We start from the raw sequence: 12,419 nt of genomic DNA, 5'->3' as shown, positions 1-12,419 counted from the left end.
GTTACTGACGTTCCACCTTCTACAGGAAGTGATGACTTCCTGCCATGCAACACTTGAGTGAAACACAACGCACACACATACATACACAGCTTCCCTCTCTCTCTCTCTCACACACACACACACACAGTCAGGTTGACAGATCTCAGCATCATTATGTCAAGTCAAGGTGAAGCCAGCGGCATGGGAGACAAACTGCTAACACCTGAACAGGTAAGGACCACGATGCACTTCAACATATTGTCATGTCTTCAATGACTGTGTGTTTAATGTGTTTGTCTCTGCTGGTTTCTAACCACAGTTCAAAGATGAGGCGATAAACAACCGATGATACGTCTCTGTAGCTTTCTGTTTCTTCAGCTGCTGTTTTAATTATGTTTATTTACTTTGTGAAACATGAACATTCTCTGAACCTGAAACTGTGGGATGCTGCTCACTAAGTCATGATCCAGATCCAGATCTGTGACTATGATTCATGAAGGTTTTACTTTAAATGAGGTTGAGGGCACTTCTGTTTCTGAGTGTTGAAACTGTCACCACAGAGAGGATGCTCTGTGTGTAATATTAATGAGACATGTTAAGAAGACATGGTAAAAATCTTCTCAGAGGTTCGTCATGTTCCTCTATACATGAAAGCAGCTGTGGGTGTGTGTGTTGTAGCCGGTACAGGTCTATATGTGTGTATTAGTGGGATGGGTGACTGATTAAGGGTTGTTTCCTCAGTCAGTCTCATGATCAGTGACAGAGGAAGTCTCTCTATCTCTCTATCACAGTCACGATAGTTAAAGCTAATGAAGAGTCTCTGTGGGTTTATACAAGCTGACGGTAAAATGAATTCATCTGTTAACACTGTTAACATCTGTATTCACTTTGACGTCATGATAAGAGTCTTATTATTATATCTTATAAATATATCATATTATATTTTATTTAAACATTTATCCTCTGTTTACAGGACCAGGGTTTAACAAGGCTCAGACAGGTAAAACAGCAGCTTTTCATTTCAGTCTTTCTGCTACTGAAGGTTTGTTTTTAACACTGAGTCACTGGTTTCCATTCATTCAGATTCAGAGTAACTGCCTGCAGACACAGTGGCTCTGTGAGACCACAGCATGTGAACATTAGCAGATATGATGTTTACCACATGAAGTGTCTCAGTTTAACGTGATAGCATGCTAACATGTGCTAATTAGCACTTTGTGAATGTAAAGTTAAATTCATCAGGGGGGGGGGGGGGGGGGCAGGAGCACAATCATTAGGATCATCATCTGGAGACCAAGTGTCAGAGGTGGATCATGTTCACAGCTCCGTTGGACGGTGAATTGTTGAAACAAACATTTCAGTCTAAATGAATCTTTACTTCTCAACATACATCTCCATCATTAGGACACTGACAGTGGAGGAGTTGGATGTGATTGGTTTTTCTCCTGTGTTGAACACAATGTATTGACTAAAAGCACCGACTAAAAGCACTGCTTTTAAGTAAGAGCACTTCATAGAAATGTAGTGGGTTGTAGTGGGTTGAGCAGGCGCCCCATATGTAGAGGCTACAGTCCTCGCTGCAGTCGGCCCCGGTTCAAATCCCGCATCGGACGGCCCTTTACTGCATGTTGTTCCCCCTCTCTCTGCATCCCCATTTCCTGTCTCTCTCTACTGTGCTATCCAATAAAGGCATAAAAAAAAGCCCAAAAAAGAAATGTAGTGGAGTCAAAAGTACGATATTTGTCTTTTAAGTGTCACGGAGTAAAAGTCAGAAGTTTACAAAAAGAAAAAAAACTCAAATACAGACACTGAAAATATGCTGAAGTACAGTACTCAACTAAATGTACTATTGTCTATAGTTTTTGAAATATTTGATCAGAGTGGAGGATCAATCACCAACAGATTTAACATCCCTCCAGCTACGTGCTAGCAGAGCTAAAGACCAGTTAACTTCTGTAGTCCATCACAATAGATCAGATCTGGGTCAGTGACTTTCTCTACATGCTGGAAATCTCTGATGTCACCACAGGTTACCTTGGTTAGGTTATAAAATGAGAGTTTAGGGTTTGAAAGACAGGAGCCGGCAGACAGGGTCTGTAGAGATACTCTACTGAGAATATCTTTGGAGCTGGGGATTAAAACCCACTGATATTAACTTCTGTTAGCTGTAATACTGAATGTTGTTGTTGACCTTTAACCTTCATGTGGTGGAGTGCACAACTCAAACAAGCTTCAGGAGAGACAACCTTTATTCTGTATGGAAATGAATGGAAACCAGTGACTCACACTGCAGCATTATGTGGAAAATAATCAACAGCACTGTGTATTCATGGAGTCAACGTGTGAAGTTACTCATATGTTCCTGTCAGTATTTGTTGTTTTGGTGTCACTGCGTTTTATTTCTTTATTTGATTTTTTTTGTGTGTGTGTTTTTTTTTCTTTTTTCTTTTTGTCAGTTTTCACCAGGACATGTTCGTAAACTGGGGCAGACGAGGAAACTACGAGAGAGGAGGGTAAGAGACACTTCATGACCTAACCTGGGACATCGTCTCGTACATTCACTGACCTCATTAACAAACAGTCTTTAATTTATTCTTTCTGTCCTTCAGGATTTTAAAGAAGATGAGAATCCAGAGGAGAAAGAACGAAGACACAAGGAGCTGGAGGTATCACCATCCACCTGCTGCTCTTCATATGAGATGTTTTATTATACGTTTATGTTGTCTGTGTGTGTGTTATTCCAGACAGCTCTCACTCTGTTTTATTTCCAGAGAGCTCTCACCCTGTTTTATTTTTAGAGAGCTCTCACTCTGTTTTATTAAAGCAAGTTCTCAGTCTGTTTTATTACAGAGAGCTTTCAATCTGTTTTATTTCCATAGAACTCTGACTCTGTTTTATTTCCAGAGAGCTCTCACTCTGTTTTATTACAGCGAGCTCTCACTCTGTCTATTTCTTTGCAGCTGAAGCCTCTGTATAAGGAGCTGCTGTACACCATCGCTCATAAGATGGGTCAACCATCGTCAGTGGAGGTGTTCACAGACCCACAGCTTCACCTGTACATCCAGGAGGTGAACCCGTCAGCTTCACACACATTGTTCCCTCGCGTTGTTAGTGTATGACTGATCACACACTGTCTGTCTGCAGGCTTTCACTATGACAGAGTCAGAGCACAGCAGTCTGATGGAGAGAGTACAGAGCACAGAGGTGAGACAGGAAGTGACCCCATAGCCCACATTTGTAGTCCTCACACCAACAACCTGCTCTTCACCTGTGTGTGTGTGTGTGTGTGTGTGTGTGTGTGTAACACCAGAATATTGAATAACAGTCTGACTCTCACAGCCCCCAGTGTACTGTCTGATGGCCACTGTGAAGGAAGCAAAGGGGATCCTGGGAAAAGATGTCAGTGGTGAGTTACCACTGCAGACCAGACCACCTGGCTCTTCAGTGATGAGGCGACCCGTTCTCATGTCAACATCCTGTTTAGATAATGAAGCTTCCTGAAGTAGTGACGCCTCTCAGCCCATTGGTTCATGACCTGTTGAAGCTTCAGTGCTCACTGGAGACACCTAGTGTTCAAGTTCATGAGTCGCAGCCAAATCCTCCATGAAGCTTTTATGCAGAACGACAGAGTCCTGCTGTTCCTCTGTGACCACTGAGCTTTTCTTTATGTCACTGAAGTTTGAAACGTTTCTACAACCATCAGACCAACTGTTATCAGACTGAACCAAACTGGAGTAACCTGAGGAGCATGTTAGCATGGTCACTGTGAGCATTTCAGCATGCTGAAATTAGCATGTAGCTAGTACATCAGAGCGTCACAGGGCTGCTAACACAGCTGTAGTCTCTCAGTCAATTTTATGTTATCTCATATTATATTATATTAATTAGTTGACAGAACTGTACACACAGCTTCAGTGAAGTGTTTGTTTCCACCTACATGGGGTCAGTCCTACAGAGAGATGGATTATAATGATAATCAGAGTGTTTCATATTGAGTTGATATTGATCTTAAAAATGATTTAAATGGACATTTGTTCCTGCAGTTGTGTGTTGACAGTGACCTGGTGTTTTACAGTGACTCTACTTGATGTGTTTCACTACCTGGACTGTACGTGTCTGGTGGTTAATGTGACTTTCAGTTCTCATATGAGTTTCTCATCCTCACTTTCACTTCAGCCATGTGTGGTCTTTTTTTTATAACACCGACCTGTGGAGTCGTCTCCTGCCGTCATGTGACCTCAGGTGTGTGTGAACAGGTTTCAGTGACCCGTACTGTCTGCTGACCATACTGGAGGATGAGGAGGAGAAGAGGACTCGCCAGTCCAGAGCCAAACCCTGTAAATCAGTTGTGAAGGACGCAGCATCAGGAGACAAGATCTACCAGACAGACATAAAGAAGCAGACCCTGAACCCCATCTGGAACCAGACCTTCATACTGTGAGTCTGAATTCACCTTTTCGTCTCAGGTGAACCAGGTTGATATTTACATCGCTCGTCATTTTTACTGTTTCAGAGAGTTTGGAGACGTCAGAGGAGCAAACTTCCATCTGGAGATGTGGTGAGAGAATCACACACACACCCTCACCTCCTCTGCTGTAACATCATCTTCAACACGTCCACCCTCACTGTGCTGCTTCTGTTTCAGGGACAAGGACGAACAGGTGTCCCTCACCCAGAAACTGGAGGAGATCAAAACCAATTTTAACAGTTTAAGAAGGTACCAGACTCCCTCTGTGACTCTCTCACTGAACCAGACAAAGCTGTGAACTCTGACTCTTCTGTTCAGGATGATCAAGGAGGCCAAGAAGGAGAAAGGCACTGACGACTTTCTGGGAAACGTTGTCCTAAAGCTGCAGGTAGTTACTGTTCTTCTTTTATAACAGCTGCTTCACTCTTCACTGTCTGACACACACCTGTACCCTGACACGCACCTGTACCGTGTGACTGCAGGACCTCCACTGTAGTGAAGATAACTGGTACAACCTGCAGCCCAGAACAGAGACGTATCCTGACCGTGGACAGTGTCACCTGAACCTCAAGTTCATCCACAAAGCTGTAAAACAATCACTCTGCTCCTCACCCTGTGGCATTTCAGATACAGTTAACATTGATGCGTGAAAACATCTGTCAAACATCTGGTGTTCAGCTAACTATAACTGTAACTGTGGTGTTGTGTGACTGACAGAGAGATGGGACACTGAGTGCTGGTCGCAACGCTTACGTCAACTATTGTGGGATTCTGCAGCAGTTTGTTCAAGCGTACATCTCCAAGCAGCAGGTAAAGGACACGCCCACCGTCAGCACCTGTCATAAAAACAAACCGTCCTCTGTCTCTGTCTCTTCTTCATCCTCTCGTCTGGTTTCTCTCAGAGCTCTGCTCCGTGGAAAGGTGCGCTGTGTGGCGAGGCTCAGACTCTGCTGGAGCTCTACGCCACGCAGAACGACCTCTCCCCTTTCCTCCAGGACCTGGCGTAAGCACCTGTCAACATCTGGCAGACGTACAACACCTGTAACAGACATACAACACCTGTAGCAGACATGAAGAGTGTTCAGGAACAGTCTACACAGTCCAAAACAAATGCTGCACATTCAAAAACTATATCTATATCTATCTATATCTGAGAATTAATCATTGTGATGTATACAAACATCTATATAATACTCAGTGATTTCAATCATAGCAGCACCACAGTGTGTGTATTGTAAGTCTGTGTGTGTGTGTGTGTCCCTCACAGGAAGTGGGTAGCTTACAGTAAACTGTACCAGAGCCTGGAGGTGGACTCGTCCGTGTTGTTGCAGCAGCTCACCAGTATAGAGTATCACTGGCACCAGCAGGAGCTGCCGCACCAGCAGGTAACGACCAGCTCAGAGTCAGGTCACATACTCTAACTGTGAGGCACTTGAGTTTTATATTCCCATGTTTTCTACTTTCTACTTGTTCTCAAATACATTTCAAATATTCTACTTTTAACTCCACTGCTTTCCTACAGCTACGACAGTCAAATGAAAGTATTTTTGGAATAATAAGGAGTCAGGTATAAGAAACTTAGGACCCAAAATGCACAAGGGAGGCAAAAGGCAAAAACACATGGGTCAGGTAAACAACAAGGAAGGAAACAGGACAAAACAGGAAGTAAATAAACCATAAGATACACAAAATAAAAACAAGAAATGAAACAAATGTCCAAACATAGAGTGAGGACAGACCATGACATTATTTTCACCTGTCAGTCAGGTGTGTTGCTGTGTGACGATAGCTGACAGGTTTCCTCTCTCTCTGCTGGTGAGTTAAACAGAGAGAGGGCTCATGTCTGTTGGACTGTGTCACTCTCTCTCTGTCCCCAGAAACAGGAACTGGGAGACTCTCTTCACGGGTTCCTGCAGTACGGACTCTGTCTGGTGTCCAAATACAGAGACATCTTCCCTCCAACTGCCTCTGCTAATCCTAAACTCCACACACTGCTCAGGTACAGATGTTTACATCACCGCTCAGGTACAGATGTTTACATCACTGCTCAGGTACAGATGTTTAACTCACTGCTCAGGTACAGATGTTTACATCACCACTCAGGTACAGATGTTCAACTCACTGCTCAGGTACAGATGTTCAACTCACTGCTCAGGTACAGATGTTTAACTCACTGCTCAGGTACAGATGTTTACATCACTGCTCAGGTACAGATGTTTAACTCACCGCTCAGGTACAGATGTTCAACTCACTGCTCAGGTACAGATGTTTACATCACCACTCAGGTACAGATGTTCAACTCACTGCTCAGGTACAGATGTTTACATCACCGCTCAGGTACAGATGTTTACATCACTGCTCAGGTACAGATGTTTAACTCACTGCTCAGATACAGATGTTTACATCACTGCTCAGATACAGATGTTTACATCACCGCTCAGGTACAGATGTTCGACTCACTGCTCAGGTGCAGATGTTTACATCACCACTCAGGTACAGATGTTTACATCAATGCTCAGGTGCAGATGTTTACATCACTGCTCAGATACAGATGTTTACATCACCGCTCAGATACAGATGTTTAACTCACCGCTCAGGTGCAGATGTTTACGTCACCGCTCAAACACATGTGTGTGTGTGTGTGTTAACGAGGCTGCTGTAATTAAACATGATTGTGCTTTTCCTCAGAATCCTGGTCCAGATCTGTAAAACCCAGGCCTTTCAGAAACTGAACCCAGCTCACTTCGAGTTGCAGGATGAGGTCAGCTTGGCCATACAGGTGAGTCATCACTCTGATGACATCATCACTGTGTGAATATGATAAGTCCTCAGTTACATGAGATGTACTTGTACCTTCAGACAGGTACACAGGAGTGGTTCACCATCAAAAAGGGTCTCCACCAGCCCATGACCAAGGTACACACCTCATGACATCACTCTTAGCCTCCAGGTGTCTCCGCTTCATCTCACAGTATTAACTTTGTGTTTCTTTGTGCCGACACTCAGGAGCTGTCAGAGATCGTCAGCGCCCTCTCCAGGCTGATTGGGGAGGTGCAGGAGGACATTAAACACAACAAGGACAACTGGAACAAGGTGTTTGTCAGGTAAGGTGGGACAGGTGTGACAGATTACATTAATAACTGCTGTTATCAGATCACATCTGTGCTTATATTTATATTATATCATTTAAAGACAGAGAGCTTGTGTTTGGGTTTGAAGCCACCAGTTAATTAAACAGAGAAGAACAGGAGAAGAAAGTTCAGACCAACTGTGTGAGGAATATTTGTACTCCTGTAATAATCAGTGTTGTTTCCCGGCTGCTCAGTGCTGTGCAGGTGGACGTGTTCACCGTGGTCTATAAGAGGTTCGACTCTCTGGTGAGTGATCAGTGACGGTGTTTGTTTCTTCTTCGCGAGCTCGACTCGGTCGTGTCGTCTCAGCACGTTTCCTGTCCCCTCCCCCACAGCTGGCGCAGGAAGTGAAGGACACTCTGTCACTGATGGAGGGACAGATGGAGCAGCCTCTGGCCAACAGCCTGTTCCCTGTTTACCTGAGTCTGCAGGCCATCCACAAAGACAAGGCCTTCTTACAGAAGAGGTCAGACAACACACTCACACCAGGAGCGGCAGAAGCTGACGCAGATGTTTATCTATTACCTGTAGCTGATTTTCTTACTTTGAGTTAATTATTTCACCAGGTTGTTCTTCAGTGTTGCGTGGCTAATTACTTCAAATATGTGTCCATAACTTTTATGGTAGGAATTATTTTCCTCATTAAAATCAACTCTAAATACAGATGTCACTTTAGTCTCTGTTGCTATGGAAACACCAGCTGATCATCTCTGTGACCCCACAGTGACCCCTCTGTAAAGTCACAGATCTTTTCTCTTGATACAGAATCAGAATCAGCTGGACCTGATCAGCCTGATCATACCTGCCCCAGAGCATTATGGGATGTTAACTGCGTCCCTGTACCACTCAGGTGTTTCCTGTAATGTGTGTGTGTGTGTGTGATGGGACAGGTCAGAGTTTGTCTGTTGTTTCAGGGGACTCCTCGAGCTCACCAACTTCCACGAGGATTTCAGGGAGGCTCTGCCGTACTGGCTCAACCAGGCCTTCAGCAAGACTCAGGACCGGGTGGAGCGGGCTGTGCAGGTGGACCAGGTAACACTCTGCTGTTATTTATTATTGACTATGTACATCATCAGCCATCAGATGACGACACGTTGACATCCCTCTCAGCTCCAGCCGCTGCAGTCCGGCTCAGTGCCCATTAAACACAGCTCCTCGGCAGTGGACCTGGTGGCCTGTATCCAGCCCATCTGCCAGCTGTGGGAACAGCTGTCCTGGCCCGACCCCGAGGAGGCCTTCATGCTCATGGTCAAACTCACTGAGGTACATCGTCACGGAGAGGTCACATGGCCTGATCTGAGTAAATACAGGTAGCTGACTGAGGTGTGTGTGTTTCAGGATGTGTGTAAGATCGTGGTGAACTACTGCCACATCCTGAAGGAGAGGGTCCGCATCCTGTCTGAGAACTCGGACCACGGCAGTGCCATCAACATGGTACACACACACACACACACACACACACACACAAACACAGACAAGAGACTGGAGACATCTCTAACACATTAACACACACACCTCCTCTGTGTGCAGCTGTGTGTGGTGGTCAACGACCTGGAGCACCTGAGGTCCGTCCTCACCAGACTTCCTACACAGCTGAACTGGGCGGGGCTTCGAGACCGGACCCAAACCGTCATCGGGGAGAGTCAGTTCCACAACACGCTGCCCTCCCAGCTGCAACAGGCCCAGAGCATCCTGAGCCGGGAGATCCGGTCCGCCTTAGACACGCTGGGAAAGAAGGTGTGTTCAGGTGCATCAGGTGCAGGAGGACCAGGAAGTGAAATAAAGACACTGATAAACTGCATCACCTTTTCATCTGTGTGTTTCTCCAGCTGAACACAGACATCGAGACCCACGTTAGAAGCATGTCCACCAGGCGGCGGATTCCCTCCAAGTCCACAGAGGACGTAGGTGACAGTCCCAGTTCACATGAGTCCTGGTTCTGAGGTGTCAGGTGTCGTCTGATCTCAGCCTCCTCTCTGTTTCAGGCTGCTGCTCCTCTGATGCGCTACCTGGAGCAGGAGCTGCAGTACATGAATGAAAACCTGGTCCAGGAGAACTTCAACAGGTAAAGGATCATCATCATCATCATCTTCCTCCTTCATCATGGCTTCATGTCCATGATGTTGTCACTGTTTTTCTTCATGTCCAGTCTCCTGACTCCTCTGTGGAACAACTCCGTGAGGATCCTGTACCAGGTGGCGACTCAGCATTCGCAACAGGAGGGGTTGATGGTGTTCTGCCAGAGGCTGCTGTACACCCTGCAGGTTGGTCCTGAGCCGCCTAGTTACCATGACTACTGCAGCAGAACCAGAACTTTTACAATCAACTGACAACATTTGTACTTTAAAACTGATTTTTGATACCGACGCTAATCAGCTTCTGTAGACAGTTAGCCAGCTAGCGATAGCAACATATGCCGAACACATTCACAATAAGGGTAACAGGAAGTTAGCTAATGTTAGCATGTCTGCTGTAGCCTTCACTAATGAAAACAGGCGTGTAACATCATGAACCATCAAGTTACTGACACATGGAGGAGAAGAAGCTCATAGGGTTCTCCTCCCAGTAAAACCAGACCGGTATCGGCTCCACGGTCGGACTGGGACAGAAATTCAGTCTTGGACTGATCCACTGGGACTGGCCGTAAGAATGACATTGATGTGTGTTTCAGTTCATCAGCTCCTCTGTGTGTTTCAGTGTCTGGAGCAGTGTTTCCACGCGGAGGGAAATGGACTCCCTCTGAACGCTCTTCACTCTGATGACTACAAGGTGAGAGACTCAGACCCAGAGGAAGGTTTTCATCTCTTCAGTGTCAGTTACTGATCTCTGTCTCTGTCCAGACTCTCAAAGCTCACCTGACCCACAACTCTCTGAGCAGCCAGGAGCTGATGCAGAAGTTCTTTGACAGGAAGATAAAGGAGCAGGTAAGACACACACCTGCTGCAGGTGGTGCAGACCGGTGTTCCTGTCGGTTCTGACGTTGTGTTCTCTGCAGAATGTGTACAGTGGAGAGAAGTACGGAGCCGTCACCCTCCTCACCTCCTACAGAAGATCAGACCAAAGACTCAGGGTGGAGGTGCTGAATGCAGTCAACCTCTTACCGATGGACTCTAATGGTGAGACCAGTCACATGACAGGTAACGCTCATCACTGTGACCTCTCCTGACCAGCTGATGTCTTCCTCAGGTCTCAGTGATCCGTTCGTGCAGCTGTGCCTGGAGCCGAACCACATCTTCAGGGAGGTGGAGCCTCGCTGCACTCAGATCAAAGACTGTGACCTCAACCCTCTTTTTGATGAGGCCTTCGAGTTGTAAGATCCTGGTCTTATTCTGTCTGTGTTCACAAGTCGGCCTGGGGTCTCTGAACATGATCCTGACCTCCTTTATCTCCACCCCCCTCCTTCATGTCACAGTCTGGTCTCTCTCGATCAGTGCCAGGCTCCAGGGGCCTGCCTGGCGGTGACGGTTCTGGACCACGACACCCTGAGGACAGACGACTTTGAGGGCGAGGCCTTCCTGGGACTCAAGGCCATTCCAGGAGTAGGAGGAGGGCGGGGCGGAGATGGACTGAGCTCACAGCCGGACAGCCCCCCTGCTCAGATCCGCCTTCCTCTGATGCATCCTAAACCTAATGGTACGATCGGTGGGTCCAGACCAGTCAGGTCACATTAACCTGTCAGGACACACACACTGAGTCCCTGTTAACCCTTCTGTCTTACTTGTCCAGTATCCAGATGTGTGACAGATGTGTGAGCACAAAAACATCACATTATATGATAAGAAAGAAACCTGACTTAAAGCTGCACTAATTAATATTTTCAAATTGACTGTAGATGTAGAGAAAACAGGGTCTTCACTCTTCAGCTCTACAGAACATTAAGCATATTTCAGTTCATCGTATTTCATTTCATTCTACATTTACTCATCACTTAAAGTCACTTAAACCGTATCAACCAAAGACGGAAAAAACTAAAGGTGGCTGTGACTCTAATTTAAGGAGTTTATGGTGATAAATGTTGTTGTAGGTTGTTGTAGTTTCCAGGATCAAGGTGTTTCATGTCAACAGATCAACAGTGCGTCACTCACTGAGTTTAAACACTGTCTGATGAACACTGGTGAAGTTCCCGCCTAAACAACAGGATGAGAGAGCAGCTCTGTAAAATCTGTCATTGCTTTAATGCCTTAGTGTTTTTCTTTCTTGTTCCTTTTAAGAGATTCAGTGCAACACGCTTCAGTAACTCAGCGAAGGAGAAATTAAAGCTAAAGTAGAAAACTTATTTAATTTTAATGAGTTGAATTGGTGTATAGCTAACAGCTAACAGCTAACCAGCGCTAGCAGCTAACAGGACAGCTCTTAATGAAGGAGTCTCTGTCAGCTGGTCGTGTAAACAGGAAACTGTTTATCATGAAAACATGAAGGCTGCTCTCATCATCATCACCCTGCAGGTCCGTTAACTCAGACAGTTTTAATTATTTATTTGTTCTTTAATTATCACCATGGAATCTGATTAGTTCAAACTTTACCTTGAACCTGTTTGTTTGGTTTCTGATCTGAGTTTGAACATTGTGACTGTGAGTGCTGCGATGAAACTGGGATGTGAATCCAGTTCTACTGATGTAAACATGAATTACTTTGTGTGTTGTGCAGAGGACGTCATCCTGAGGCTGCTGGAGTCGAGGAGAGGAGAGCGGGAAGCTCAGGCCTTCGTGAAGAAGCGACGACAGAGAGAGAAACAGTCACAGGAGGGAAACGGACAGTGATGGACAGAGACAAGTTCTTCTCCAAAAATATACAATTTGTTTAATGATCTGTACCAAAAAACACAGAGACGTCCACTCAGA

At 45.6% G+C, this 12,419-nt stretch overlaps 1 protein-coding gene across 2 annotated transcripts; it reads left to right on the top strand.

Annotated features, from left to right (window-relative positions):
* Positions 1-132: 132 nt before the first annotated feature.
* On the top strand, positions 133-12,359 carry unc13d (unc-13 homolog D). 2 transcript variants are annotated; one of them, XM_022742244.1, is made up of 34 exons: positions 133-210; positions 953-979; positions 2,436-2,492; positions 2,589-2,645; positions 2,940-3,047; positions 3,124-3,183; positions 3,319-3,385; positions 4,236-4,416; positions 4,493-4,537; positions 4,625-4,696; positions 4,766-4,835; positions 4,930-5,034; positions 5,165-5,257; positions 5,350-5,450; positions 5,715-5,832; positions 6,325-6,446; positions 7,136-7,226; positions 7,307-7,363; positions 7,454-7,551; positions 7,773-7,824; positions 7,914-8,044; positions 8,493-8,610; positions 8,689-8,841; positions 8,917-9,012; positions 9,109-9,315; positions 9,408-9,482; positions 9,564-9,643; positions 9,728-9,842; positions 10,276-10,347; positions 10,419-10,502; positions 10,574-10,694; positions 10,765-10,888; positions 10,991-11,211; positions 12,226-12,359. In XM_022742244.1, exons 1-34 carry the CDS (start codon positions 154-156, stop codon positions 12,336-12,338), a joined length of 3,348 nt encoding a protein of 1,115 aa, XP_022597965.1. In that variant the 5' UTR covers positions 133-153; the 3' UTR covers positions 12,339-12,359. The 2 variants fall into 2 exon arrangements, with proteins under 2 accessions (XP_022597965.1, XP_022597966.1); XM_022742245.1 differs by lacking the exon at positions 12,226-12,359 and having other exon boundaries at positions 11,010-11,140.
* The last annotated feature ends 60 nt before the right edge of the window (positions 12,360-12,419 follow it).

This window comes from Seriola dumerili, unplaced genomic scaffold (genome assembly GCF_002260705.1).
Source record: "Seriola dumerili isolate Sdu_G_001 unplaced genomic scaffold, Sdu_1.0 BDQW01000068.1, whole genome shotgun sequence".
Taxonomy (NCBI): Eukaryota; Metazoa; Chordata; class Actinopteri; order Carangiformes; family Carangidae; genus Seriola; species Seriola dumerili.
Note: the sequence above shows the minus strand (reverse complement) of the source record. Positions and strands in the feature narration are given on the sequence as shown.

Excerpts from the sequence above, each read along its gene's own strand:
- unc13d (XM_022742244.1), top strand. The coding sequence starts at position 154 with ATGTCAAGTCAAGGTGAAGCCAGCGGCATGGGAGACAAACTGCTAACA. Across the intron at positions 5,258-5,349 it reads CGTACATCTCCAAGCAGCAG|AGCTCTGCTCCGTGGAAAGG; the intron begins GTAAAGGACACG and ends GGTTTCTCTCAG. Across the intron at positions 10,695-10,764 it reads CTTACCGATGGACTCTAATG|GTCTCAGTGATCCGTTCGTG; the intron begins GTGAGACCAGTC and ends TGTCTTCCTCAG.